This window comes from Borostomias antarcticus, assembly GCF_949987555.1.
Source record: "Borostomias antarcticus genome assembly, chromosome: 7".
Lineage (NCBI taxonomy): Eukaryota > Metazoa > Chordata > Actinopteri > Stomiiformes > Stomiidae > Borostomias > Borostomias antarcticus.
The window spans coordinates 28,692,858-28,719,439 of record NC_140240.1 but is presented as its reverse complement, the minus strand read 5'-3'; the positions used below and the strand labels follow the sequence as shown (position 1 = coordinate 28,719,439).

Sequence of the window (26,582 nt, the reverse complement as noted above, 5' to 3'; positions counted from 1 at the left end):
ATCCCCTCTTCTTTTCAATGAAGGTGACCTATCAACCTTCGGGTGACTTTTGACCGCTAGGCATTCAAACACCACGGAGATGTCCCGGTTAGCTCCGGGCAGGCCAATACCACGAGGCCAGCTAATCAATTCAGTACCCCCATGGTTTTATTGCACTTGAGCATGATACCGACAACCCCTCTCGACTGAGGCCCCTGAGAGGACAATGGGGGGAAAAATTCCCACCGCTCTCTTGCTGACCTTGATAGTTCGAATAGCAAGATCACATTTATAGGCCTAGTGTGCAACAATCCATAATTTACATTCAAATATAGCATGCCACTGAATGGAGATTTGACACGACAAAATACGTTTTTGGGGGCCATTTAGCTTTATTTGAGGATAAATCCATTGCTTTCCATGGTAAATGTATGCAGTCAAAATAGCTTTGAAAATTGTAATAATGAACAATCAACCATCATCTACCTACCACCAACATAGTGCTTTTGATCTTTTCACCAGAGTAGCATTGTTCTGTTCCTTCTACAACACATCACACAGAAGACAGAAAAACATCATGCATCTTTTTTTCCCCCCCCATGTCCACCAGGAGCTCTCGGTCTACTGCATGACCATAATAAGGAATGTTCCAGAGTGAATACATTCAAATAATTTGTCCCTTTAAACATCTTACAGTACACAACAAAATAATGAAGACAGAGGGCTATAATGTACTGTATACATTCGTGAAAATATGGAAATAAATAGCATCAAAACTGTGACAATCAACTATATTTTTCAATTGTGGAATGTTGTGCAGGAGGAGGTCCAAACGTACGACAACAATTAAACCATTATAAGGAGGATACCTAAGAGCCCCCGTAGTGGCTTCCATACGCCTGGAGGAGGCAAAATGGTGGTTCCCAGCGCAAAACGCCAAGTCTGAACGAGCCGCCGTCGGCACCGTCGCGATACTACACCCTTCCAGCGTCTAACGGCTGACAAGACGCAGCTAGAGAGCACCCGCGGCGTGCGTCACCTGATAGTCTACAGAAATAGCATCACCGCGATTCAGTACACGCCCTGAGACGGTGTCAAATTGGCGTCGTTAGAAAAGGCATTGTGGGAACGCGGAGCGGTGTGTGGCTGGCGGTCGGTCCGGCGTGTTCCGGGGGCCCGACGGGGGACAATGACCGAGTCACCGCGCCCAAAGAGTGGAATGACTGATGAAGATGGATGAGGGTGAGTAAACAGCGTAAGACTTGATCGCACACAGAAACCAGATTCTTTAGACGCCGCCCTCCGCACAACCTGGCTGGGAGAGGGGCTGCCGGGGTTTGTTGTGATACATTTTCTTGTACGAATGTGAAATTTGGGAAAGAAAATCTCTCCTATCGCAGATCCTTTTCAAATACCAATCAAGTATGTGAGAGCAGTGATAAGGTGGAATAGAGGATCGTAAGAGACATATTTCAGCTGCGATCTCCTCACATTCAAGACAAAACTCAGAGGTCGGCGCAAAAATCCACTGGAAAACAAGCCAACTGAATATCATGTATTTACAACAGGAAGTCTTTTTCTTTTAAATACCGGTGCACTTAAGTCCATAAAAAAAAAAGCTGTTCAAGATGTCCTCCTACTTTTTTGTAGTGTTGACAGGTGAGTGAGAACAGCTTGATTTGAGTTGGTCACAGTGAGAGGTTGTAGGAACGAGGCTCCCCACAAGGGGGCGCTAGCGGGGGTGGGTGGGGGGGGGGCTCAAAAACATAAACGCACCGTCCAACTCTGCTCCAAAGCTCACAGCTCATACAACTGCATCAGCTAGGCTTCCCCTGCACAGAAGCCCTTTTAACCCGTGGCCCCTGAGTCTGTAGAACAAGAGTCTATATCGCCCCCTAGTGGAAGGGAGTACAATTCCCGTCACTATGTTATCTTACAGTTGCTTTTGCTAGAGGAGTCCTTGGGGGGGCTCTGGGGGGGCCGGAAGGACTTGGAGCGTTTGAGGCTGTTGCCCTTACTGGTGCCGGAGCCCGTGGCGCCCGCCGCGGCGCTGTTGGCGACCGAGTAGGAGCGCCCGTGCATCATGACGGCGTTCATGCCGTTGGCCATGGAGAAGGACTTGAGGTGGGACTTGATGGCCACGGGGAGGGGCAGCTTGTCGATGAGGTGGACGGGCGTGCAGGAGACGATGGAGCGGCAGCACAGGTCCTGGAGGCTGAACACTAGAGGAGGGGGAGGGAGGGAGAGGGGGAGGAGAGAGAGGGAGGGGGAGGGGGAGAGAGAGAGAGAGGAAGGGAGGGGGAGAGAGGGAGGGAGGGGGGGAGAGAGGGATGAGAGGGAGGGGGAGGGAGAGAGAGGAAGGGAGGGGAAGGAAGGGAGAGAGGGAGGGAGGGAGGGAGAGAGAGGGAGGGAGGGAGGGAGAGAGAGGGAGGGAGAGAGGGAGGGGAGGGAGGGAGAGAGGGAGGGGGGGAGAGAGAGGGAGAGAGAGGGAGGGAGGGGAGGGAGAGAGAGGCAGGGGGAGAGAGAGAGAGGGAGGGAGGGGGAGAGAGAGAGAGGGAGGGAGGGGGAGAAAGAGAGAGGGAGGGAGGGGGAGAAAGAGAGAGGGAGGGAGGGGGAGAGAGAGGGAGGGAGAGAGAGAGAGAGAGAGGGGAGGGAGGGGGAGAGAGAGAGAGGGAGGGAGGGGAGTTAGGGAGGGGGAGAGAGAGAGAGGGAGTTGGGGATGTTAGAGCAGAGGGAGGGGGAGGGGGAGAGAGAGAGAGAGGAAGGGAGGGGGAGAGAGGGAGGGAGGGGGGGAGAGAGGGATGAGAGGGAGGGGGAGGGAGAGAGAGGAAGGGAGGGGAAGGAAGGGAGAGAGGGAGGGAGGGAGGGAGAGAGAGGGAGGGAGGGAGGGAGAGAGAGGGAGGGAGAGAGGGAGGGGAGGGAGGGAGAGAGGGAGGGGGGGAGAGAGAGGGAGAGAGAGGGAGGGAGGGGAGGGAGAGAGAGGCAGGGGGAGAGAGAGAGAGGGAGGGAGGGGGAGAGAGAGAGAGGGAGGGAGGGGGAGAAAGAGAGAGGGAGGGAGGGGGAGAAAGAGAGAGGGAGGGAGGGGGAGAGAGAGGGAGGGAGAGAGAGAGAGAGAGAGGGGAGGGAGGGGGAGAGAGAGAGAGGGAGGGAGGGGAGTTAGGGAGGGGGAGAGAGAGAGAGGGAGTTGGGGATGTTAGAGCAGGTTGTGTGAGTGAATCACATTTCTTATTAATATACAGTCCCCATGGCCCATCCTAAGACATGGACAAGAAGCTAGCATTTAAGATACGCGTCATCGGACACATCACGATCACTGCGAGGATTTTACTAACGAACTAGTCAACTGTTTGGCGACTGATAATGACAAACCCCAAGAACCGCTGCCCGCCTTCTCTCTCTCTCCCCCTCTCTCTCTCCCCCTCCCTCTCTCTCCTCCCCCCCTCTCTCCTCCCCCTCTCCCTCCCCTCCTCCTTCTCCGTCTCCTCACCTCTGTTGGGCCTCCAGAACTTCTCCATGCCGTGTCTCATGAGCACGATGCGCGACAGCTCCGTGAACGACTCGATGACGTTGAAGTTGCACAGCGGGCTGACCTCGAAGAAGGTCATGCCGTTCTTCTCGGCGTACGCCCGCGCCTGCTCAGTGGGCACCTGCCGCTTGAACGCCAGATGGAGGCGGTTCCCCACCAGGATCCTCGGTACCCCCGGGGCATGCTGGGTAGAGAGAGAGAGAGGGGGAGAGAGAGAGAGAGAAAGGCGATGAGATTCAATTACATGCCCCAGCGAATTGCCAGCTTTTCTACGGCGGGTAGCTGACTAAAGCTGTGTTTATGAAGACCGAAGATCGAACCCAGCAAGAGGCAAGTGAGGGTGAAGGCAACTCCGACTAGACATGCATATGTAACCACCCCACTAGGGATGCACGATCAATCAACCAATCAATCAATCAAAGCTTTATTTGTATAGCGCATTTCATACCCAGAGGCAACACAATGCGCTTTATCGGCAATCATATCGGTATTGGCCGATGTTAGTCATTTTTTAATATATCGGTAGCGCCCTGATGTGCAAAACAGGGCTGAGGTGAACAGACGATAATTATTTCAGTCTAGCTGCTGTTGTGTGTGTTGTTGTTGAGAGGAAACAATGTGGTAAATCTATGATTTATCGGCTTTTCCAAATGTTTTGGAGATGCAATGTTTACATGTGTTTTTCAGTATGTAAAATATTTGGTTATTATAGAAACTCGTTTTTATACACATCATATCGACATCGGTAATCGGCCATGACAGCAATGTTGAGGGCCGGGTTTCCCGAACGAGTTAAGAAGCACTTAACTCCAAAGTACTTCTTAACTCCCATACAAAGAGTTGCTTAAGAAGGGTTCCTTAAGAAGGTTCTTAATCGGGAAACCCGGCCAATATCTGTTATCGCCATCGGACAAAATGTTCCTATCGGTGCATCCAGGGGTGAAAATTAACTTTTTGGCTCACGGTGAGTCACCTGCCAAGGGGACTGTAGATGGAAAAAATCTACCGGCCAAGTATTTTTTTTCTTCAGATAGCCTTCTGAAATCTAGTCGCCAATTGGAAATTTTACCTGCATTTGGCCGGTGGCAGGTGTTAATTTTCAGCCCTGGGTGCATCCCTACACCCCACCCCCACACACACACTTTTGGCAGGAAATGCATGAGCCTATAATGCCTATAATGAGGGCAACGTCCCCACCCAGTTGAGGCGATCGACGGAAAAAGCAAAACTCACCTCGTCGATTTCTCGTATCCAACGGTCGATGCCGTCAAAAGACCAGCCGTTTGTGATGTCATACACCAACAGGATTCCCTGCAAGTTTAGTAAAGAAATAAAGTTGTTCATAAACTCGTCGCCAACGCGATATGTATTAATAACAGGCAAAGCAAATATAGGGTTGAGAGACGAACCCTTGTTGCTAGGTAAAAACTCTAAACAAAATGGCCGCACTAACCTGTGCCCCACGAGAGTACGACCTGAAGATGGTGCAGAATCTGCCCTGACCCGAGGTGTCCCTGTTGAGCAAACAGAATCAGACGAATTAGATTCCTCCCGGTGTTCAAGTAGGCCAAACGCCATCAATTCCAAAGTCGCCTGTATTGCAAAATTGTATACTCACCATAACTCTAACTTGACTCTTCTCCCATCCAGCAGGATTGTAGTGGTCTTATAGTCTATCCCTGAGAAAGCAAATGTTCGTTGCTACAGTTAAAATGGTTTTCCCCTTTTGTAAAACCATACCCATTACAGCACTGAGAGTCAACACTCAGAACTTGGGAAAGGGGGTATTACTGACATATCTGAACACCACTTGTGATCAAACGAAAGTCGTCAATGGAGTTTGTACCGGGGTAGGCAGGCCCACACTCCGTGGGATGACTGGCTTCATCAACCCTCCTCTTCATCACTTCAAACAACCGCTACCCCATTTCATCCTAGCTTGGTAAACAGGTTACTCACCACTGCTGTAGGCGTAGGGAGACTCTGCGGATCCATCCTGCAGACTCTCCAGGATCTCTCCCTTCCCCACATCACTGTCCCCCACCAGTAAAAACTTGAGGAGATAGTCGTAACATTTGACAGGACTTCCCTGGGCACCCATGATGCCACGCATTGGGGCCGATTGAACGATTAGCTCGGTGCTCCTCTCTGATTTCCCAGCGAGAGCAATTGGTAATTTACCACCGAACTCAAGTGTTGAAGCAATCTAACGTGAGCTCGCTAGCTCCGGCCGGTGTCGCGAGACTTGAGCTGGCCAGGTAGCAAGCTGGAGGTTCAGTTTTCAATAAGAATCAAATGCATACACCTAGCTAGTGATATCGATGGCAGTTCTATGCGGATACAAGCATAAGAGCTACCTAGCTAAGCAGCTACCAAAACTAGACTAGCTAAGACTAACGTTAACATAGAAAGAACCGAAGCTAGCTAGCTGGAGAGAGAGCCACCTTCATGGCTTCCTAGCTGTGGAAATAACGTTGTTAAAGTAACCTTAGCTAAAGTTGTGTGAACCTTTCTGCCATCGATACGTATATCCTCAGCAAGGTCTAAATAGGGAGGTAAACCCCGAAGAAAGACGTTAGCTAACTACGTTGTTTACATGCCAACACTTTACGGGTTAAACACCGAGGACGGTAACGTTCGGGAAACGGGAAACAAACAAACAACAGTCGAATCCTCCTGCGTTGGAGTTGGAACCGGAAGCTGTATCGTCGACTACGCAACATCCGGCGCCCTTTCCATTCCGAAAAATCTTGTGTCATCATGTTTTATCCTTATACTTTTCTTTCCTTCATTGATTTCTTAATACATCCATAGTTTTATCCCGATGGCAGAGCAGAGGTGACTAGGTTAGCCAGATGTAAAATAAACTAGACACGGGATTCGCTATTTAATCAGATCTGGAAAAGAGTCCTCACAGTGAACAATTTTCTGTAATGGCACCTAGGCTAGTAGCTACCTCCATGGTATCCACCAGTCTCACTAAAAATCGGAAAAAGTAGCTTTGAAGCCTATTCTTCATTATGACTATCACTGCAAAATATATGCCCTTGCATTTTATGGATTGTGCGATATGAAACAACCTGTCTATCAATTCGATTTACAAGTGTGAATTCATAAATTCACGATACACTTCTCATTGGTTAATTATGCCTTCGATTGGTATCACCTGTAGCCTAGGTGTGGTCAATTAACATTTAGTGTAATGGTAGCCTAGGCTACATAAGGACAACGCTTGGTTGCACCGCAAGGAAAGAGTAGCCTAGGTAGTGGGTCTGACTGCTGTAGTTGTGAAAGGTTTGCTGGATATTCTCAAAATGGGAATGAAAGTGGTCTTTGTGCTTCTGCTTATGCAGTATTCTGCCCACTGCGTTGGATTTGAACTAGTTTTTGGATATCCCCCTGAGGTGCTCTGGGATCAGATGGTAGATGAGATAGAGGAGGAGGAAGTGGAATTGGCTCTGCCAGAATTGAAAAGCTACCAAAATGCCCACCAACATGCCTACCAACATGCATATCAGTCATTCGAGACCCGGAGAGTTCCAGAACATGTGCCCATCTCAGCTTACTCGGACCAAAGGTCTCTCCTCAAACCTGAGTGGTATGCCAGGCCTCTGCCGCAGTCCATCAGGAAACTCTTATTGGCTACTGCGACACCGCATCATGTGACACCGGAACATCATCCGCATCATCATCCGCATCTTCGTCCGCATCATCACCCGCACGCCCCTGCCAACTCCAAGCCGATCGAGGTTTTGTGCCACATTGATAGGATATATGTTAGAGTAAGAACTCTTCTCTTCACCAACCCTGATGCCTTTAAGAACCTGAGGATGGGCTCCTGTGTTGTCAACCAAGGCACACCCGAACACTACTACATGCTCTACCTCCTCAAAGACTGTGGTACTAAGATGCATGTGAGTCACTCGACTGAAGCAGTACATTATTGAAGTTAGCCTATGGTGGCGGTATCAATTTATAGATGGTGGTGATGGTGTTTCCGCTCCCCATCCTTGAATTTAGGCCTTTGGATTAGTGGTCCAGGTTTGCTCTAAAAGTCTGACCACCCCAAACCTCGCAGGGGGAGATCTCCCTCTGTAGGAGCCTCAGGGGTGAGCTAAGATGTTTGTTCTATTGTTCCAGAGTGACAAAAACAGTGTGATCTTCACCAACAAGGTCTCGTACTTGCCTGCGGCTCCAGGGCCAATCGTGAGGGAGATGAGGTTTAATATTCCCCTGCAATGTCGTTATAACCGGTAAGGAGCCATTCTTGTTCCCCTCCACATTGTATGTTCAGCGGTCCAGTCTGGAGAGATCCCTCCCATGTTGAGTACTGCATATCAATTTTAAATACTTTTTGAACGGTCATGCGTCACGCGGCTGTGCTGATGACCCACTTCTACTTCAACAGGTTAGCTTTTCCTCTGAATAAATTGCTAAGAGAAGTCATTTCTGCAGGTTCCACCTCTCATACAAGGTTGGGTTCATGCCCGAACTGCAGGGAGGTACGCTCTTCAAGCCCCTCGCTTCAAAGACTGGCGCCATCCTCGACGTCTTCGATGGTAAGTTGTTCAATCAGTGAGTTTTTGGATTGATGTGAAGTGGGGCTTGCGATTCACTTGGTACTGTTGGGAAGCCATATTCCTGTTTGAGGTCCTGCTTTAAAAAAAAAACAATGAACTCCCTTATAGTGGATGGGATAATACTCGTCCATGGCCAAAGCTACGTCGTGGGGCAGCCCATGGTCTTCGAGGCTAAGGCTACCTCTGGTGAAGGGAAGCAGGTTGTGTACGTCAACAAATGCTTCATGACCTCTTCCCTGGACTACTACTCCATGCCCAAATACACAGTGATTGACAACTCTGGGTAAGCCAGTCATCTTGCCTCTCCTGAGTGTTTATGGCGTGCTTATCTATATGGTTTCTTTGTCTTGCAAACAAACATTTAGTATCTGAATGTAGCATGTTTATTTATTTATTTTTGGTGATAGGTGTATGGTGGATGGCAAGTTCTCAGACCAGTCCAAGTTCATGTCTGTAAGCACTGAATCTACTAAGTTCACCATCAGTGCTTTCGTCTTCGACCATATGGACTCCAGTTCTACTCCCATGGTAAGTGGTGGATTAAAAAAAAAAAAAAAAACTTCGTCTTGATTTATGGATTTAATGGTGTATAATGGCAATTTGTTGGTTGACTCATATCACCTCGACACATGTAGTCAATATGTCCACATTGACAAGTACGACTTTTTAGAGCCTGTATATGCACTGTGAGTTGTCTCTGGGACGTCCAACTCCCACTGCGAGTGCCAAGTCCTGCAACTACGTCAACAACAGGTGCGTAACTCACTTTCAAGAATACGGTCACAAATGGATGTCATGCAGATGCTTAACCTTTTCCTCATTGTATTTTTCCCAGGTGGGTCGAGGTGAATGGTGGATACGATCATGTATGCTACTGCTGTGACACCACCTGCCCCTCTGTAAGGCCATCAGGTGTGTTACACAGAACCCATGGATGGATTACAAGTGACTGATTGTTGTACACTGAGTATAAGCCAATGCTGGTCTTGGTGCTTTACAGTACTTTTTAAAACGATCCCCAGTATCTGATCTGTAAAGAGGTGTGTGTGTGTGTGAGCACTTTTATAAAGCTGAAACATTTGTTTCTCTACAGGTCGGAGTTTGATCACGAGTAAGTCCCTGGAGGTAGACAACCAGAAGATTAAGGGGAAGAGTCTTGGGAAGGGTGTTGTGGTGGAGACTGTCCCTGAGCTCAAGATGATCAAGCCAGGGAAGTCTGGGAGGACCATGGCTGACATCCAAGACGACCATGATGGCCTCCAGGAGATCTGGGACAAGGACTACTAGGTTACGACAAGTGTGGTGGGTGGGTAGTGTGGTAGGGTGTGACTTTGACCGCTGAATGGGTATGCTAAGCACTTATCAACTCATGCTTTTCAACTGCAGGTGCTGTCTGAACAAAATGGCACATGGACAATGTTTTGATAAAAGTTTTATTGAAGTCTTGAAGCACTTGTCTTTTATTACATTGTTTTAATCTTAATTAGACTGTAGGCTATACACAGGTATTATCAGGCAATTAAAAAAACATGACACAATGCCACTTTAATCGGGTTTTACTGCTATCCATTACTTTGGCACATACTCCTGAATTAGCACAAAGCTATTCTTCAGCATCTCCTGAAAGTGCTTTAAGGTTTTGGTGTAGAGGCTGATTTGTACCACAAGGGGGCGGAAGAGATTCACTGCCTTCACCTCACCAAACTTTCCAGAGAGGCTTCTGTCATCAGGAACCAGAGGGTTCCCAATGAAGGCATGATGTAACTTCCTGTGCTGAAGGCTCTTTTCCAGTAAACCTAACAAATCACGTAGTCTATTGGTCAAGTGTTGAGGGTGCCACTCAAAGTGTTCCCTAACCAGTAGGAGATGCAATAATGCAGTTTTGAAGTGGTAGTCTGTTAGACCACTTCTGCCTGTCAACCGAGTTTGCATCTTGTGAAGGAAGGATGCAGTTTCCAAACACTTGAGATGGCAAGTGTTTTCAGGCAAGCTTTTGGTGAGGTGTTTCAGGAACTGGTCCTCATACATGGTTAAAGAAAGGCCCCAGAAGGTATCGGAGGATTTCTCCTTGCTTGTAATGGAAGGAGAGATGGTGAAGTACACATCTGTGTCTTCAAATTTAACCACAGGTTTGATATTAAAGGCGATCACCTTCCCTGATCTAAATCGGACCGTCAGAGCACCAGGAGCATCCATGTTACGAAACGTTAACTCAAACTCATATTTGTGTGAAATCTGTCTCCAAGCTTGTCTCATCTCACTCTGGAACCATTTTGTCACTTGTGCTTTGGAAAGGTATGGGCAGGTCTTTGACCAAAGAGGACTATCTGAAACCCTAATGTTCACCATCTCATTCTCAGAATGCACTAAGCAGAGCATATCCATATCGGAATTACCACAAGGGCAGCCATTTTGTTTCTGAACTCCTTCCTCCATTTTGATTCTACCACAGCCTTCCATGTCTGGTGGTGTATCCCCAGCCTGACTGCACCAGAGTTGGTACTGGAAACAGTATGGGTCCAATGGGGTTAAGGGGACTATGACATCAAACACAAGGGAATTAAGAACTCCTCCCACCACAACAAAGTCCTCCATCACCATGCCGACCGCCCTGTCACTCGTCACTCTCATGGCCTCCAATAGGTCTTCGGCAAAACCCTCCACAAACTCGCTCACCCTCCTGCTTTCATCAGGTGAGACTTTGACACATTTGTCATAAAAACGGTTCAGCGTGTTGCTGTCTGGCAGCGATATCTCAGCGGCTAGTTTACTCTCCGTCAAAATGTCTGTCTCCCCGTCAGGGAGATCTTTACTTTGGTTCTTCTGCAATTTTTTCCTGAAGTATTTTATGGAGAAATGGATAAAGGAGATGACAGAGTATATGTTCCATAGGTACCAGGTGTAATTGTTCTCCGTGTCAGTGACCTGCTCCTGACCTCCCTGGTCCCCCTCTGGGGGTTCTGGGTACACTTGTGGTAGCAGGGCTTCCTTATCTTTGTGAAGAACTTCCTGGTATGTCTCAACCACTTCCTGCTGGTCCTCCAGTGATGGTTCTGTGAGCATATCCGGTAGATGGACTTCTTGGTCTTCTTTAGGCTCTTTTGGGTCCATCTCAACAACAACTTCACTCTCTGGTCTTATCTGGTGGTCATTGAGAGACCCACCTTCCTGGACGTCTTCAGACAACTGTTGGTCAACAAGAGGCGTCTCTTCTTCCAATGGGTGCTGCTGCTCTTCATCAACGGGATAAGCATCTGCATCCATGTCAGGCTGCGTTTGGTCCTGGGTCTCTTCCTGGAGACTTTCAAGGAGTGAAGGTTCGGAGTCAATATGCGTCTCCCTCTGGTGCTCTGGTGTAGTCAAGTTTTGGTCCGAGTCATCTTCATCTTGACGTACATGTGTCATCATCTCAACGTCTTTCTCTTCTTCGTCCTCCGAATGTGTCTGATTGACCTGAGTCTCTTCCACGCCCCATTGAGAAGAAGAAGAATCATGGTCAGTTTGAGCCACCCTCTGGTCAGCTTGTGGCTCATTTGGTTTCACCGGTATCAGGTCCACTTGGTCCTCTTTTGGCACTTCCAGGTTGATCGGGGTAATTTCCTGATCTAGCCACTCCTTCACCAGCCAGTCACCTTGCTCCTGCATGCCCGTAGTTACGTCATCACCCCGGTCCTGGACCCGGAGGTCCTCTTTAGGATACAGTATGAGTCCAGCCACAACCACAAACACTCGTAGAATGGTATCCTGCATCCTGAACACTACCTGCAACACAAAAGCCACTCCTGAGTAACTCCTTATAAGTTACATCATACTATAAAATTTTGCAATCAACATGCATTGATAAGCATGCACGGTTTTGTTTGAATGTGCCAGTTGACATATTGAAGTAGGCCTATTAAGCATTACAAGAAATAGCAGCAAGACAGGAAGAAGTCACTTCCTTGCTGGCTGACAAACATCTACCTTTTGACTTCGGCTCAATGCGCACACACAGTAGATATGGCAACTGACGAACATAAGACTTAAAACGTTTAAAGTAGAATACAGTATGAACATTTTCCAGAAATGGCACTAACCTGTGTCGAGTTATTGTGAATTTCAAACGGCAGTGCTCATCATACAGTCTGTGACTGCACAGAGGAGGAAGCAGGAGAGACACACAAACCAAACCGTGCTCAGCAACGGGATGTTTGATCTCTTCCTATTTTAGAAGCCGTTATAGGTTGTCACTTGTGGCTCACTTCCTGTCTACCCTGCCCATTGGCCGAGCACCACTTTCCTTTGCGATACACACAGCAGACCGGATAGTATCAACTTCCTCTACAGCTTGGGTACAGTTCAAAACCTGAGATTGAGAAACAATGAGAACACTAGCTATACAGTATGGCTTATATGTTGTAATAATTGAACATTAAAAATTCATGATGATTTTGGCTTCAACATGAAACATGAGCTTAGTCACAATGTGTGTGTAGGCCAAACTCTTGACCTAAAGCTGAAGACATTTACTTCATTTGTAGCTAATGTCACAGAGGTTTTCAATGAGTGGAATTGTCAAGCTTTTGACTATACTATGTATGCCTTGGTGACAAAGCTGTTCAAAGAAACGCGAATGAGGCACAGTGAATGGCTTATGTTCTTCAATAGAGTACTAAACCCCTGTCTTTTATTGTCCTGTGGGGGACGACTGGTTCGTCCAGCTAGGCCTCATTCTCTGTAAGGTGCAGCGGTGTGCCACATTATACCATTACTATGGGTAAAAATCACCAAGCAAAATGGCCATCTAGCTTCAAGAGGATGCTATATGCTTATGTAATCTGGGAATAGTTTGACTATAGTACTGTAGTAGTTATACATCCTGGTATATGAAATTGTTCTGTCAGATACAGTAGATAGATAGATAGATAGATATGAACTTTAATAGATAGATAGATAGATAGATAGATAGATATGAACTTTAATGATCCCTGGAGGAGGAAATTTGGTGTTTCAGCAGTAGAAAATTACAGCAAAAGATTGGAAATACAGAATACAGAATATAGTGGCAATGCACATAAAAAGGACAATAATTATATACATTAATTTGTGTGTATATATACAGCATGTGTAAAGTATAGAATATTTACATACATACAACCAGACTGTATAGATATGTGTAGTAATATGCACCCTTCACAACACTCAGGAACGCTCTGGCATTGTTATAGAGTCTGATGGCCGCTGTGAAGTCTGGATAGGAATGTCTCTTTTAGCAGTGGAGACAAAAATTTAGCTACCCATAAACAAATATATCGAGCGAGATTCAAGATCATTTGAATGTTGAAACTATTTTTGCATTTGTTACCTAGGGCGTGCCATATGTCTTTTTTTAAATGCCCTCTTTTCGCCTGTCCAGAAAGACCGAAATCATTTTTCACCCTCTTGAAATCCCAAAAACATTACGCCGGTTCACAAAAACAAATGTGTCTGTTAGTGATTGCTAGAGGCTATAGAATGTTTGCTTTTGGGACAATGGTGAAGACAGATGGGAATCCTGTTACATCACCGAACAAGGCCTCTGAGAGGAGGGGCTTGATGACAGATGATGCGGTTTGCCCTTTCTACATCCCCCACACAGAGTTCTAGAAGGACAGGCTCTCAGAGACATCCATGTCTGATCAAAGTTCCAACAATGTGCCAGGAATACCCAAAGCCAACTGCACGTTGTTTATCTTTGGACTGATCATAATTTGAGAATATCTTGACTTCTTGATCCCCTTGGGAGACAGAAAGACAGAGTAAGTGATGCCTTTTTCTATGTCCGGACAAAGACAATATTTCCCTGTACAGAAGCCAAGTGGTCTACTTCTGTTTACCTCAAGTACTCAGACAATCAATTGTATCACTAAGAGGCACTTTATTGTTGATTGCTAATTCAAAATGTCTTGTGTTCTTATGTCAATTCTACATTGATTTGAGTGGGTCTTCATGCACTTGAACAATTGATGTTTCATTTCAAAGAAATAGGACATTGATAAAATTGTCAAAACCCAATATACTGAGCTTGTATGACATATCCAGCGAATTATTTCTCAAACTCAGTGAATTTAGACAATTCAGCAGTGACAGGGGTCCAAGATTTCGGGGTGGCTGTGGCACAGGAGGTAGAGCGGTTTGATTCCTGGCTCTTCCTGTCCACACATTGAAGTGTCCTTGAGCAAGACACTGACCCCAAATTGCTCCCAATGAGCAGGCTAACACCCTGCATGGCAGCTGGACGCCATTGGTGTGTGAATGCGGGTGTGAATGGATGAATAAGAGGCCATTGTAAAATGCTTTGTCCGTCAAAGGTGCTATATAAGTGCAGTCCATTTACCATCTCCAACACAATGTAATGTACCGGTCCCCATCAACCTTTTCAGTTGGTATTTAACAAGGATGCCTCTTTCTACAGACGTTTCACCACCACCACCAGATCGATCACGATGGATAAGTTCCGTATGATGTTCCAGTTCCTCCAGTCCAACCAGGAGTCCTTCATGAATGGAATATGTGGCATCATGGCCCTAGCGAGCGCCCAGCTCTACTCTGCCTTCGAGTTCAGCTGCCCTTGTATCCCCGAATACAACTACTCCTATGGCATCGGACTACTGGTCGTCCCGCCGATTTGGTTTTTCCTACTGGGGTTCGTGTTGAACAATAACGTATCCATGCTAGCCGAGGAGTGGAGAAGGCCTACGGGGAAACGCCGGAAGGACCCGACGATCCTTCGCTACATGTTCGTTTCGATTACGCAACGCTCCCTGATAGCGCCCGCCGTGTGGATCGCAGTCACGCTGATGGATGGGAAGAGCTTCCTGTGTGCCTTTAGCGTCAACGTGGACATCTACGAGTTTGGGAATGCCAGTCTTGTCCAGGAAATGTCTGAGGTGGAGAGAATTAAGCTTTTGGCTAAAATCCCGTGCAAGAATATTTTTGATCAGCACAGTGTGATATCAAGAGAAGCAGCATCTCGATACATTAAGTGTATATCACAGGTGGGTCTTATACTTCTTCACAGTCTTTCTAATGTTGCAACAATGTTATTACAATGTCTTTCAAAGTTCGTATGGAACAGTGGTGTCAGGAACCTTTGAGGTACTCATCTAACAAATATGAACTGACAGACTAATCTTGTGTTTCACAGGCCGCCGGCTGGGCCTTCTTGCTGATGATGACTTTTGTGGCCTTCATGATAAGAGCCATCCGGCCTTGCTTCACACAAGCTGCCTTCCTCAAGACCAAGTACTGGTCGCACTACATCGACATCGAACGCAAGATGTTCGACGACACCTGCAAGGAGCACGCCAAGGCCTTCGCCAAGGTCTGCGTCCACCAGTACTTCGAGAGCATCAGCGGAGAGATGCGTAGTTTCCACCGCCGTCGTTCCCAGGGCGACAGCGACGACGAGGACGACGACAAGAAGAAGAGCGACGAGGAGAAACTTCTGGGGATTCGTGCTCAGGAGGATATGAATCAGGTTTTGTGGAACTGGCACATGTGTAAGCCACCTCTGTTGCTGAGAAAGGACCAACCAGACGGTCAGGACAATGACGGACAGCACGGAGAGGCCAATGGGGAGCCCAACAGCTATGCTAACGGTCACCCTCCTGCGTTGGCTAAGAAGGAGTGGGCGGTCTACTACAGCAAGGTTTGAACATTTCAGTGGAAACTAGTCTGGGGCCGGTCTCTTTCGCAGTTGTTTCGCCGGTCTAGAGGGGAAGCGCCTAGGATGACGCATCGCATAATCTTCCGGTCTGGACCAGAAAAAGAACAGTTGTTATATCTATTTCGGAAGCTAAGACTGCAGTGGCTTCAAATGTGTGATATTATGTATCCGACACACTTCTTCCATGACTTCTTGAAATATTTCTTCAGGTATGTCCATGTTTTCTTCCATCGATTTAAATAAAGCAAACGGAAGTAGGAGGTGGGCTCTACAGGCTCGAGCCGGAAGAAGGGGCGGGCTTAAGGCAGTGAAGTAAATAGACACCGAGGAGAGACTGGTGACGCGAGGCTAGTGGAAACATGTAGGCCTAATATTAAAGGTACCCTGAGGAGTTTATTTTTGGTTACGAAACAGTCTCATTTTAATGTGGGTGAATCTACATTACCCACACTTGTTTATGTGTCCATTTTCGACAAATGTCGTTTCTTGTATGTAGTTTATTTTTAGATTATTATTTTGTGGTCGGGTCGTCCAGAACTTCCTTGGAATGATGAAACGATTTACTGCAGTAGCCTACGCCGCCGACAAGACGAAGAATAATTTAAATATGACCGTTATATATTGTCAAAAGTAACGTTACTAGTAAGACCTATGTAATTACCTCGTCGGTGGCGATCGTTCCGTCTTCAAAACACCTGGCTCAGGTAGCTAAGGTTTACGCCAGTGCGCGAGGAGGCTCATGGGAAATGTGGTCTTTTTGGGCGGAAAACACGTCCGCTTCCTGAAACTCCTTGTAGGGCCTTTAAGTTTTTTGGCCTCTTTATTTAAATGGAAATGCATTTTGCAATTGGCAATTCAATAATTATGCAAAATGGCAGTGGAAACCTCAATTTGGTTTGAATTATTTTTATATATTTTTTTAATTAAAGTGCAATCAATCGCATTTCATATTGCTGAGGTTTTTTGCCCTCTTTATTGAAATAGCAATTCAATGCATTGCATGAAAAGTGGAGTTTTTGTCAGTAAGCAGCTCTGTAAATTGCTGTGGAAGTGAAGGTTAACAACTGTTCACGGGAATCTGTAGGCAGCACAGAAAACTACAAGGAACTGCCAGGAATTTCCGTGGGGGTTCAGTTTCTGGCCGTTTCACAAGTCTGAGAGGTTTGGCAGCCGAACCACCAGCCTCTAGGCCTAGGGGAGGCTGTAAATTAAAATGTTGTGAGCTACACAGAGGCAAATCAAGATAGTAGGGGGATTTTGACTTAATTGCTGTCCCGAGGCTACACCTTTTTCTAAAAGGTACTAACTCCATTTTAAGAAAATGTCTGGTATAAATACAGCAGGCTTATTTAATACATACTGTAAATGAGCAAACTTCTGTATCTCTGTCTGTATCTCGGTTTTCATTTTCCTCGGACACCGTTGGCCTGACAGCATTCATATTTGGCATGGGTACCAGCAGGGGTCCCGAGCAGACGGTGACAGGGATGTATTTTTTAATTAGCTAATTAGGGCCAACTAAGAGAGCACTACATACTACCCACAGCAGCCCGCAGGTGGTACTCAATGTGGGCACTCGCACATGATACAGTAGATTTCTCATACTGTATGTGGTATGGATACCAAAACGAGTCTGAGGAGACAGTGACAGGTGATTTCTCAGGTAATTAGAGCTGACTAAATGGCCAATTAGTGATTTTGTGCTAAATAGATTTAGTTGACCTTTAGTCATTTTCGTTTTGTTTTGTTTGTTTAATTTGTATGTTTGTTCATGAATTCAAAAAAGTAAAACCTTCCTTGATGTTTTGGAAATCATCATTGAAAAATAATTAATTAATATTGTGTTTGGCTTCTGTTTCTGTGTTTGGTTTTCTGTCAAGCAGTGTTTTAAAATAAATATATTGGCTATTACACCTACATATGTAGTTTTGAACAATCTCCATAACTTTACTACTAGTTGACATCACATTGTAGGCCTACATCACGCATAGTTATATTGTATGCAAACAGGGTACACCCATCGACTGACAACAATTTACATGGATCGTAAAAAAAAAAAACATGGTCGGCATTTGCATCTCTTTTCTTTCTCTCTCTCTCTCTCTCACACACACACACACACATGCGCTCTCACAAAAGCTTTCAGGCAAACTGCTTTCCAATCTGTCAGGTTGGCCTCCATTACAGCTTTCAACTGAGTGAGGTCTTAAAATACAATTGCAATATGCAATTCATCCACAGGACAACAAATGCATGACGACAGATTTCCTTCCAGTGTTGTCAAGACAGTCCTTCTGGAACAGTACTGTGTCTATTCCACTAGAGGGCGATCAAATTCGAAATCCCAATGTCAAACCCCGTTGCTATACAAGACAACAGCAGGCCGCACAGGCAGCCAGCTCCGGATATCTACCCACCACACCACACACACCAATGCCATCTTTCAGTTGAACCCACGCTGTAACTCATACGCCCCCACACAGCAGCTTATCTTCATCATCATGCTGCTCTGAGACAATACAGCAGCAAGCAATCCACTCAGAGCTGATTTCATAATTAAAGTAGGGGTGAGAATGGTATGTTCCCAGTGAGAATGGTATGTTCCCAGTGAGAATGGTATGTTCCCAGTGTGGCCCGGGACTACCCATTGTAGTTCGTGTTCAAACATTGGGGTAAAGCTCTTCGGGTGCCGCGCACACAGGGACAGCGGTTAAACAAGCAAGTTTTGGTTGTCATCACGGGCATATTAGCCTCAATTTGTTCATGGGAAAACATATTTTTCCAGCAAATGTCTTAGTTACAACAATATTAAACAAGAAAGCAGTTTTGTGTTTATATGTGTGGAATTTATTCAATTTGGAAAATCCCCACAATCGCTCTTCTGAGCAGCAAAACAGAAGCTTTTTTTCCGGTGCATTTAAACATGGCGTTGAAATAAAACTTTGCCAGCGCTCAACCAATCTGAAATGTTCAGCGCTGTCAGCCTCACAGACAAAGTCCCTGTACTCGACAGTACCAGGAGTTAGTACCACCTCACCACCACTGTCTTTCTGGGGGGAAACTAGTTCCCCCGGTACTTCTGTTAGGTCTCTGCGGTGAGAACACAGCTAGTACCCCCAAATGGTTCCTAGTTCCTGGGGAAGAGAAGCTTTACACCCAGCAAGTTGCAGTCAAGAAAAAGCACTCTCAGAGCAGATTGGAGAAGAGGATTTTTGATACTGATGACAATGAATGACGAAGTCGAAGAGAAAGAGGAATATCCACACACACTGGATTACAGCTCCCAATACTTTATTCGAGCAACGTTTCGACCACCAGGTCTTCTTCAGGCAAAATGATTTAAAATGACAGGTAGCCTACATATAGGTGGTACGCCAGTGACATCACACTGACATCATTGTCAATTAAGTAGGCCTATGGTGCATATCAGCCATCACATTAATGTAGTAGAAAGTGCAATTAAAAGTACAAACACATGATCACATAATAGTAAAGGCATAATAGAACAATATAATAATGGGCCATTATAGTCATAATCCATACCAACATACATAATCAATAAACAACTTAAATAACCAAACATCATGAAAAATACAAGGCACGGGAGGAGAACCCCACAACAAAATGAAAGTATTTACATTACAGGAACGGTTTTATATCAAATTCCTCATTTAGACCATTAGGGGACATTGAGGAAATAAATCCTCTGGAGAAGCCTTTTCTCAAGGTCCTCCCCTCCCCTGCGAGACCTCTCCACTTTTTCAATGCCAATGTAAAGGACCCTGAGAAAAGGCATTCCTGTAATGTACATGTACAGTAAATACTTTCTTTTTGTTGTGGGGTATTTTTCATGATGTTTGGCTATTGAAGTTGTTTATCCATTATGTATGTTGGTATGAATTATGACTATAATGGCCCATTATTATATTGTTCTATTATGCCTTTACTATTATGTGATCATGTGTTTGTACTTTTAATTGCACTTTCTACTACATTAATGTGATGGCTGATATGCACCATAGGCCTGACAGTGATGTCAGTGTGATGTCACTGGTTTACACCTATATATAGGTTACCTGGCTACCTGTAATTTCATTTTAAATCATTTTGCCTGAAGAAGACCTGGTGGTCGAAACGTGAATAAAGCGAATAAAGTATTGGGAGCTGTAATCCAGTGTGCGGATATTCCTCTTTCTCTTCAAATCCTGCATGTTTACCGTGCACCTGGTCTAAAGAGAGGTTGGATGTGCACAGCTACTCGACCTTAATGATGACGAAGTCAACAAAATATGTTTGCCTGGAAATGAATTAGAGACACTTTCTGCATATCGTGGAGCCAGTGCAACACATTCTAGGCTTTAATAGCAAGGGAAATGAAGATACCTTTCAGTATGTGCCAATAAAATATGTTGGCAGGATTCACTTGCTCTTTCAGCTGTGGACGTTCGTGCCTGTTTTGCATGGTCACACACAAAGACTTACAGACTCGTGAATGAAGATCTAATAATTCGATCCTCCTGGGTGTATCATCTGCAAGCACTCGGGGAGAGGGTTGAAATATAAAAACAGATATACGGTGTGGTCGGTGAATGTCCATTTGGTGAGCTGGAGTACTTAGATGTGACAAGAGCGTTTCCCCACGACTTAATGCACGACTTCTTGGAGGGCATTGTACCCATAGCGGTCTGCCAAGGTGTCAAGCATTACATTTCTTGCACATTGTTTGTCCTACTGAATAGCATCAACGAATAGCATTTAAAATAGGGAAGAATGACAGCAGCAACATCCCACAGATGTTACAAAGCGTGTTAAAGCAGAACAGGCTACAGCTCATCAATGCACAGATGGGGCATGGCATCCCGTGTACTGCAGACCGCGTCATCCAGGACTGTCCGATATATCGGACACCCAACGGAATGCGTGGCCTGACGGTTGTGGATGACGAAACGGTGACATGGCTCCTGGAGGTGTGCCCGGATTGTAGCCCGGGTGACTCCGGGTGCCCAGATATGTAGGCCTACCACCCAGGCTCGGGGTGATAAAAGGATAGCCCCTCGGCCCCGAGCCTGGGAGGAGAGGATATAACATTAAACCCATACGAAGAAGCAGAAGAAGACTACAGGGGTCTTTAGTTCAGAATTGGTGCCTCTCCAGGATTTTTCCATTTCTCATTGGACATCCCAGCCGAGAGCCATGGCTGACTGGCTGGCTGACTGACTTGAGTGACTGGCTGACTTAACTGGCTGACTGACTGGCTGACTGACTGACTTGACTGACAGGCTGGCTGACTTAACTGGCTGGCTGGCTGGCTGACTGACTTAACTGGCTGGCTGACTGACTTTACTGGCTGGCTGACTGACTTAGCTGGCTGGCTGACTTAACTGGCTGGCTGACTGACTTAATTGGCTGGCTGACTTAACTGGATGGCCTACTGACTTAACTGGCTGGCTGGCTTAACTGGCTGGCTGACTGACTTAACTGGCTGGCTGACTTAACTGGCTGGCTGGCTGGCTGGCTGACTGACTTAACTGGCTGGCTGGCTGACTGACTTAACTGGCTGGCTGACTGACTTAACTGGATGGATGGCTGAATGACTTAACTGGCTGGCTGACTTACTTAACTGGCTGGCTGGCTGGCTGACTGACTTAACTGGCTGGCTGGCTTAACTGGCTGGCTGACTGACTTAACTGGCTGGCTGGCTGACTGACTTAACTGGCTGGCTGATTGCCTGACTTAACTGGCTGGCTGACTTAACTGGATGGCTGGCTGACTGACTTAACTGGCTGGCTGGCTTAACTGGCTGGCTGACTGGCTTAACTGGCTGGCTGACTTAACTGGCTGGCTGACTGACTTAACTGTCTGGCTGACTGACTTAACTGGCTGGCTGACTGACTTAACTGGCTGGCTGGCTGACTTAACTGGCTGGCTGACTGACTTAACTGGCTGGCTGACTTAACTGGATGGCTGGCTGACTGACTTAACTGGCTGGCTGGCTGACTGACTTAACTGGCTGGCTTAACTGGCTGGCTGACTGACTTAACTGGCTGGCTGACTGACTTAACTGGCTGTCTGTCTGACTGACTTAACTGGCTGGCTGGCTGACTGACTTAACTGGCTGGCTGGCTGATTGGCTGACTTAACTGGCTGGCTGGCGGACTGAATTAACTGGCCGGCTGACTTAACTGGCTAGCTGGCTGGTGTGGGGGTGGGTCTGGGTGCTGCTTGTCTTTGTCCATCCAGACCATCATTACTCCCTCTCTCTGTAAATCTGTTATATACTTATCTGTCTATCTGACACTGAATGCACTCAAACTCTCTCTCATCATGTATCACTGCCTTTACCCCCCCCCCCCTCTCTCTCTCTCTCTGTGGCCTGGCGCAATCGTCTACTGCACAACGGCTGCATGTTTATATATAGATCAAAAGAAGCAAAGCTGAAAATAATCAGGCTTTATATCATGACAAAGCTCCCCGCGCTCGAGCTCTGCAGAGCAGGTTTACACGGCCGCTTGTTTTGTCTTTGTTTTGGTTGTCGGGCGACAGCAGCGTTGCACATGTCACTGACCTAGACCTCACACTCACGCACGCACGCACGCACGCACGCACACACAGACACACGCGCACACACACGCGCGCGCGCACAGACACAGTGAGACACAAATGCGGGCGTGCGCACACACGCACACACACACACACACACACACACACACACACACACACACACACACACACACATTCAGTGAGTGAGGCATATACACAAACTAATAAGACACACACACACACCGTAGGAGACGCCCCATTCGTCAACGTCTGGCCCCCTCTGCCTCCCTCTCGCCTATGCCTGCTGCTGTCTCTCCGGGGGAGAGGGGGAAGCGTGCGAGAGATTGGAGGACGGAGGGAAAGAGGGAGGGCTGAGAGGAGAGGCAGAGGGAGGGGGGGGAGAGAGTTGCGAGGCAAACGAACGGTCACATGAGCAAGGATCTGTTTACAAACGGAGAGCCGAGCCGAACAGGGGAGGCAGAGAGTGAAAGCAGGGAATAGGAACGGCGACCAGACGAGACCCCGTGGACACCATTATGGATTGAGAGAGAGAGGTAGAGAGAGAGAGAGAGAGGATGGGAAGCGTGCCATGACAAAGCCAGCTGAAGGTGGGAGAGCCTAAATACCACGCACGCACACACTGGCTGACATCGCGCACGCACACACACACAGAGACTGACGGACACAAACACACACAAACTGTCTTTGTCTCTGTTTTTTGTAAATTGAAGCAGCAGATGGTTAGAGGGAGAGTAGAAACTCCCCCCTCTACTTAAGACGCACGCAGACACACATTAACAAAACACCAAGCTTGAGGACTGTTTGGGTTGGTGCTGCCGCTGCCTTTGTTTGGGTACTGGGGGGGGAGCTCATCTCGGCCGTGGGTGAGGAATGCCCCTTGGAAGATCAGCGGGATAGAGACGGAAGTGGAGGAGGGGGCGAATGAGGAGAGGAGAGGGATGAGGCTTGCGAAAATCCTCTGTTAAAAAGAGGCTTTGGAGGAGGACAAAGCGAGTGACTAATGCCAGCAAATTACCCACATTGGACGTAAGAGGAAGGACTGTCATTTGGGCTGCTTGATGTCATAGAATTGAAGTGGGAGAGATTCGGTGCTGGCTGGCAACTGGATTCCAGGATCCATTTTGATATAAATGTTAGTGTTTCTCACTGATGGCAAAACCTTCGAGCTGTTTTGGAACGTGCGATGGTCAAAGTCGACTGCGTCTCATCGCATGTGTAATTTGTGAATGACATTTCGTGAACAATGGACTAGAGTACAATAAGGAGTGAGACACACACGCAACCAGAAATCATCTTTGTTTTGACAGCGTTCACTACGGTGATGTCATCATTACCACTGAGGGACAGGAGCACATGAATTCCGCAATCGCAGTCGGTCCCAATCCCAATCCCAGCTCTCCCAATCTGCACGCGTGGAGAGGAGGGCTAATCTAATCCAGATTTGGGAATGCTGCACACGGACTGCTGAGTTGACAAAACTGCACAGCTCGGGGATTTGAGGGCAAAAATCCGGAATCTTCACGTTGCACGAACCCCCGTCCCCTTCCCCCTACAGTGCAGTGTCCTCTTGCCCAGGTCAAGTGACTGATTCTGGGCTCTGAGGTCCAGTAATCCAGCCTCCGGGGCTCCAGAAGCTCAAGAGAAGCCCCAGGCTGCTGGTTTGGCTCCTGCCCGCGGGTCCTGAGTTGACCGGTGCGTGGCCCCCGGGAGTGGAATTTCATGCAACCATTCCAATGGTGTAACGGTAAGTGGATTTCTCCACTCTGCCAAAGACTAACTGTAAACTACACAACTTGTACACTACCTCTAGCTAACTCCAGCCCTCAGTGCTCAGCAATGACTAACAGGGTTTGGGTAAATGGATATGCTTGAGGAGAAATGTCAACCGGGTTCAGTGTCCAGGGTTCAGTAGTGTCGGGTACTGTGATAGAGGCACTTAAAATAAAATGAATTCAAGGGTCATGTTAACGATACATGCATAACCAAAGATTTTTTTGCCCCACGACACAGTAGCAATCGAGACAAAACTCAACCCAGCCTAACAATCATTCATTCTTTGTTGAAAAATAACGTCAATCTGTGCGACCGTGTCAACTATTACCCCCACCTCCTTTCCGCCCACCCCCCCCCATGTCAAATTAGCCAAACTACACCCCCCACTGTGCGCAAGCTGTACCCATTCAATCACTCTCAAGGAGCCTCATGGTCGTTAGGAGACTGGCAAAGGGCATCCGTGGAGCTGATGAATGAGAACACGCCATGCGTGTGGAAGTGGGCTTTCCTATGACATTGTCTGGCCAAATGGTGCCGCAGTCCCCTGAGATTCTGCCAATGAATAGAGTCCTACTGGTGACAGACTGAACGCACACACACACACACACACACACACACACACACACACACACACACACACACCTCCACCCCCCACTACCGCCATACACACACCAGCCACCTCTGTGGAGTGTGTGGAACAGATGGTGAGGAGGTGGAAGTGGCGCCACGGTCCTCAATGTTTGTCTCGTTCACGGACACACACAGCCCCCAGCCTCCAATCCAGTCTTTAGTCTTAGCTCCACCCCCCCATCTCTCCCCAAGTCCTAGTCCTAGTCCCGAACCCCAGGCCAACTCCTCTCTCCGGCTCCAGGCCCGATCGTCCCAGCTCCGGGATCGAACCCCTGCCCCGGCCTCCAACCTTCCCAACCCCGGCCTCTAATCTCCCAGCTCTAGCCCCAGCCTTAGCCCAACCACCCCCCCCCCCCCCCTCCACACACACACACACACACACCACCAGCCCTCCTCAGCTACAATATGGTCTAGACTCAGAGAGTAGCAGCATTATGGGTGGGACTGCGGTCAAAATGCCAGACGTTTCCGCACTAAATACTTTCCTGATGTTTTATGGTCGATATTAAGGGCTTTATGGGCCAAGAGGCTGTCTGGCTGATCCCGGGTCTGTAACTCTGGAGCCCGGGCTTAATGGAAGGCCTGAATGTTGATAATACAGGCTGATCCCAGGTCTGTAACTCTGGAGCCTGGGCTTAATGGAAGGCCTGAATGTTGATAATGCAGGCTGATCCCAGGTCTGTAACTCTGGAGCCCGGGCTTAATGGAAGGCCTGAATGTTGATAATGCAGGCTGATCCCAGGTCTGTAACTCTGGACCCCGGGCTTAATGGAAGGCCTGAATGTTGATAATGAAGGATCTGATGGCCGACTTCTTTACCTTAGAAGGAGAAAAATATTCTCATTCAGGGAGCGTTTCTAGAAACATAATGAGAAAACATGCCTTCGGGACGACAAAATCTGTGAATCCACGACTCATCGGAAAGAGTCCTTCCTCTCCCTGTTGCTTCTTCCTCCTCCTCGTCCTCAGGAAACCTGCGCTGTGATGCCTCTGGGACAGCTGTGGAGTAACGTGACCCAGTCTAAAGCAGGTCTCATCTTTCACCTCCTCCTCCTCCCCCAGGAAGCCTGCGTGATCTCGGTCTCCAGCGCGAGAGGTTGTGCACCATGACGTCCAACATCTACCACCTCCCTCTCAACGTCTACATCATCGTGTTGGGCATCGGCCTCTTCGTGTTCATGCTCAGCCTGCTCTTCTGCTGCTACCTGTTCAGGTAACGGAGGAGGGGGTGGGGGCGGGGATCCTGGGGGGGTCAGGGGGGACATGTCCCCCCCAATATTTGAGATCATTAAAATTCCCCCCCCCCCCCAATATTTAGATTGGGGTAGTGGCATTCAAATGACCATACAGCCGTGTAGGAAGATGTACCCCCCCAAAAAAATACTCAATGTAAATGTCCCCCCCCCCCCAAAGTTGGATACAGATCCCCGCCACTGGGGTGGGGACAAGATGGCCACCGTCGGGCTAGCTTTTACAGTCGGGACGCAGCGGGGGAAGCCGTAGGCCTGTTGTTCTCAGAAGTGTCAGGGAGAATGCAGTCATCAGCAGCCATCATATCATATCAATCAAAGTAACGTAACAAGATGGCTGTCAGCTAGTGTGACCGTCAGGCTGGGTTTGCGTTTAGGCTACTGTCTGTAGCTACAGTAGGCTACATGCCAGTGCTTCCCAGGTGTTTATGGGTAGACAACTGATTGTATGCAGTAAATATATCATCATATCCCAGATAGCAAGCGGATGTGTAATAATTCTGGGCCATATATGGGCCGGAACTAAGCCACAAGGGCCAGATCTGGCCTGTATATGGCCCAGATCCGCTTGCTATCTGGGATATTAGGCTATTTTA

General features: G+C 47.5%; 4 protein-coding genes across 4 annotated transcripts in view; 3 read left to right on the top strand and 1 right to left on the bottom strand.

The window, feature by feature from the left end:
* Nucleotides 1-321: 321 nt before the first annotated feature.
* LOC311311020 (ras-related protein Rab-40C) lies at nt 322-6,133 on the bottom strand. Its single transcript, XM_084440633.1, has 6 exons — nt 5,465-6,133; nt 5,124-5,184; nt 4,959-5,019; nt 4,739-4,816; nt 3,467-3,689; nt 322-2,201 (listed from the first exon to the last, which is right to left on the bottom strand). The coding sequence occupies exons 1-6, from the start codon at nt 5,616-5,618 to the stop codon at nt 1,903-1,905; spliced, it is 876 nt and encodes a 291-aa protein (XP_084296759.1). The 5' UTR covers nt 5,619-6,133; the 3' UTR covers nt 322-1,902.
* Nucleotides 6,134-6,263: 130 nt separating this feature from the next.
* Nucleotides 6,264-9,377, top strand: zp3c (zona pellucida glycoprotein 3c). The gene is made up of 8 exons (XM_084440628.1): nt 6,264-7,419; nt 7,646-7,758; nt 7,961-8,064; nt 8,194-8,368; nt 8,493-8,613; nt 8,756-8,838; nt 8,921-8,997; nt 9,179-9,377. The coding sequence occupies exons 1-8, from the start codon at nt 6,820-6,822 to the stop codon at nt 9,370-9,372; spliced, it is 1,467 nt and encodes a 488-aa protein (XP_084296754.1). The 5' UTR covers nt 6,264-6,819; the 3' UTR covers nt 9,373-9,377.
* Nucleotides 9,378-14,549: 5,172 nt separating this feature from the next.
* Nucleotides 14,550-15,760, top strand: calhm1b (calcium homeostasis modulator 1b; the record flags this gene model as incomplete). The annotated part of the gene is made up of 2 exons (XM_084440631.1): nt 14,550-15,101; nt 15,251-15,760. 2 exons carry the CDS (start codon nt 14,550-14,552, stop codon nt 15,758-15,760), a joined length of 1,062 nt encoding a protein of 353 aa, XP_084296757.1.
* Nucleotides 15,761-22,787: 7,027 nt separating this feature from the next.
* LOC311311024 (RING finger protein 122) overlaps nt 22,788-26,582 on the top strand; it is a 6,699-nt gene continuing 2,904 nt past the window's right edge. The window contains exons 1-2 of the mRNA XM_084440637.1: nt 22,788-24,077; nt 25,799-25,949. Of these exons, the coding sequence (XP_084296763.1) occupies nt 24,053-24,077; nt 25,799-25,949 (176 nt within the window). The 5' untranslated portion in view covers nt 22,788-24,052. The remainder of the gene's footprint in view (nt 24,078-25,798; nt 25,950-26,582) is intronic.

Bases quoted from the DNA above. Each gene is read 5' to 3' on its own strand.
- LOC311311020 (XM_084440633.1), bottom strand. From the start codon at position 5,618: ATGCGTGGCATCATGGGTGCCCAGGGAAGTCCTGTCAAATGTTACGAC. The intron at 5,185-5,464 runs GTGAGTAACCTG...TTGCTTTCTCAG, and splicing joins TCCCTACGCCTACAGCAGTG to GGATAGACTATAAGACCACT. The intron at 2,202-3,466 runs GTGAGGAGACGG...CCCCTCCTCTAG, and splicing joins GTTCTGGAGGCCCAACAGAG to TGTTCAGCCTCCAGGACCTG.
- zp3c (XM_084440628.1), top strand. From the start codon at position 6,820: ATGGGAATGAAAGTGGTCTTTGTGCTTCTGCTTATGCAGTATTCTGCC. The intron at 8,614-8,755 runs GTAAGTGGTGGA...ACGACTTTTTAG, and splicing joins ACTCCAGTTCTACTCCCATG to AGCCTGTATATGCACTGTGA. The intron at 8,998-9,178 runs GTGTGTTACACA...GTTTCTCTACAG, and splicing joins CCCCTCTGTAAGGCCATCAG to GTCGGAGTTTGATCACGAGT.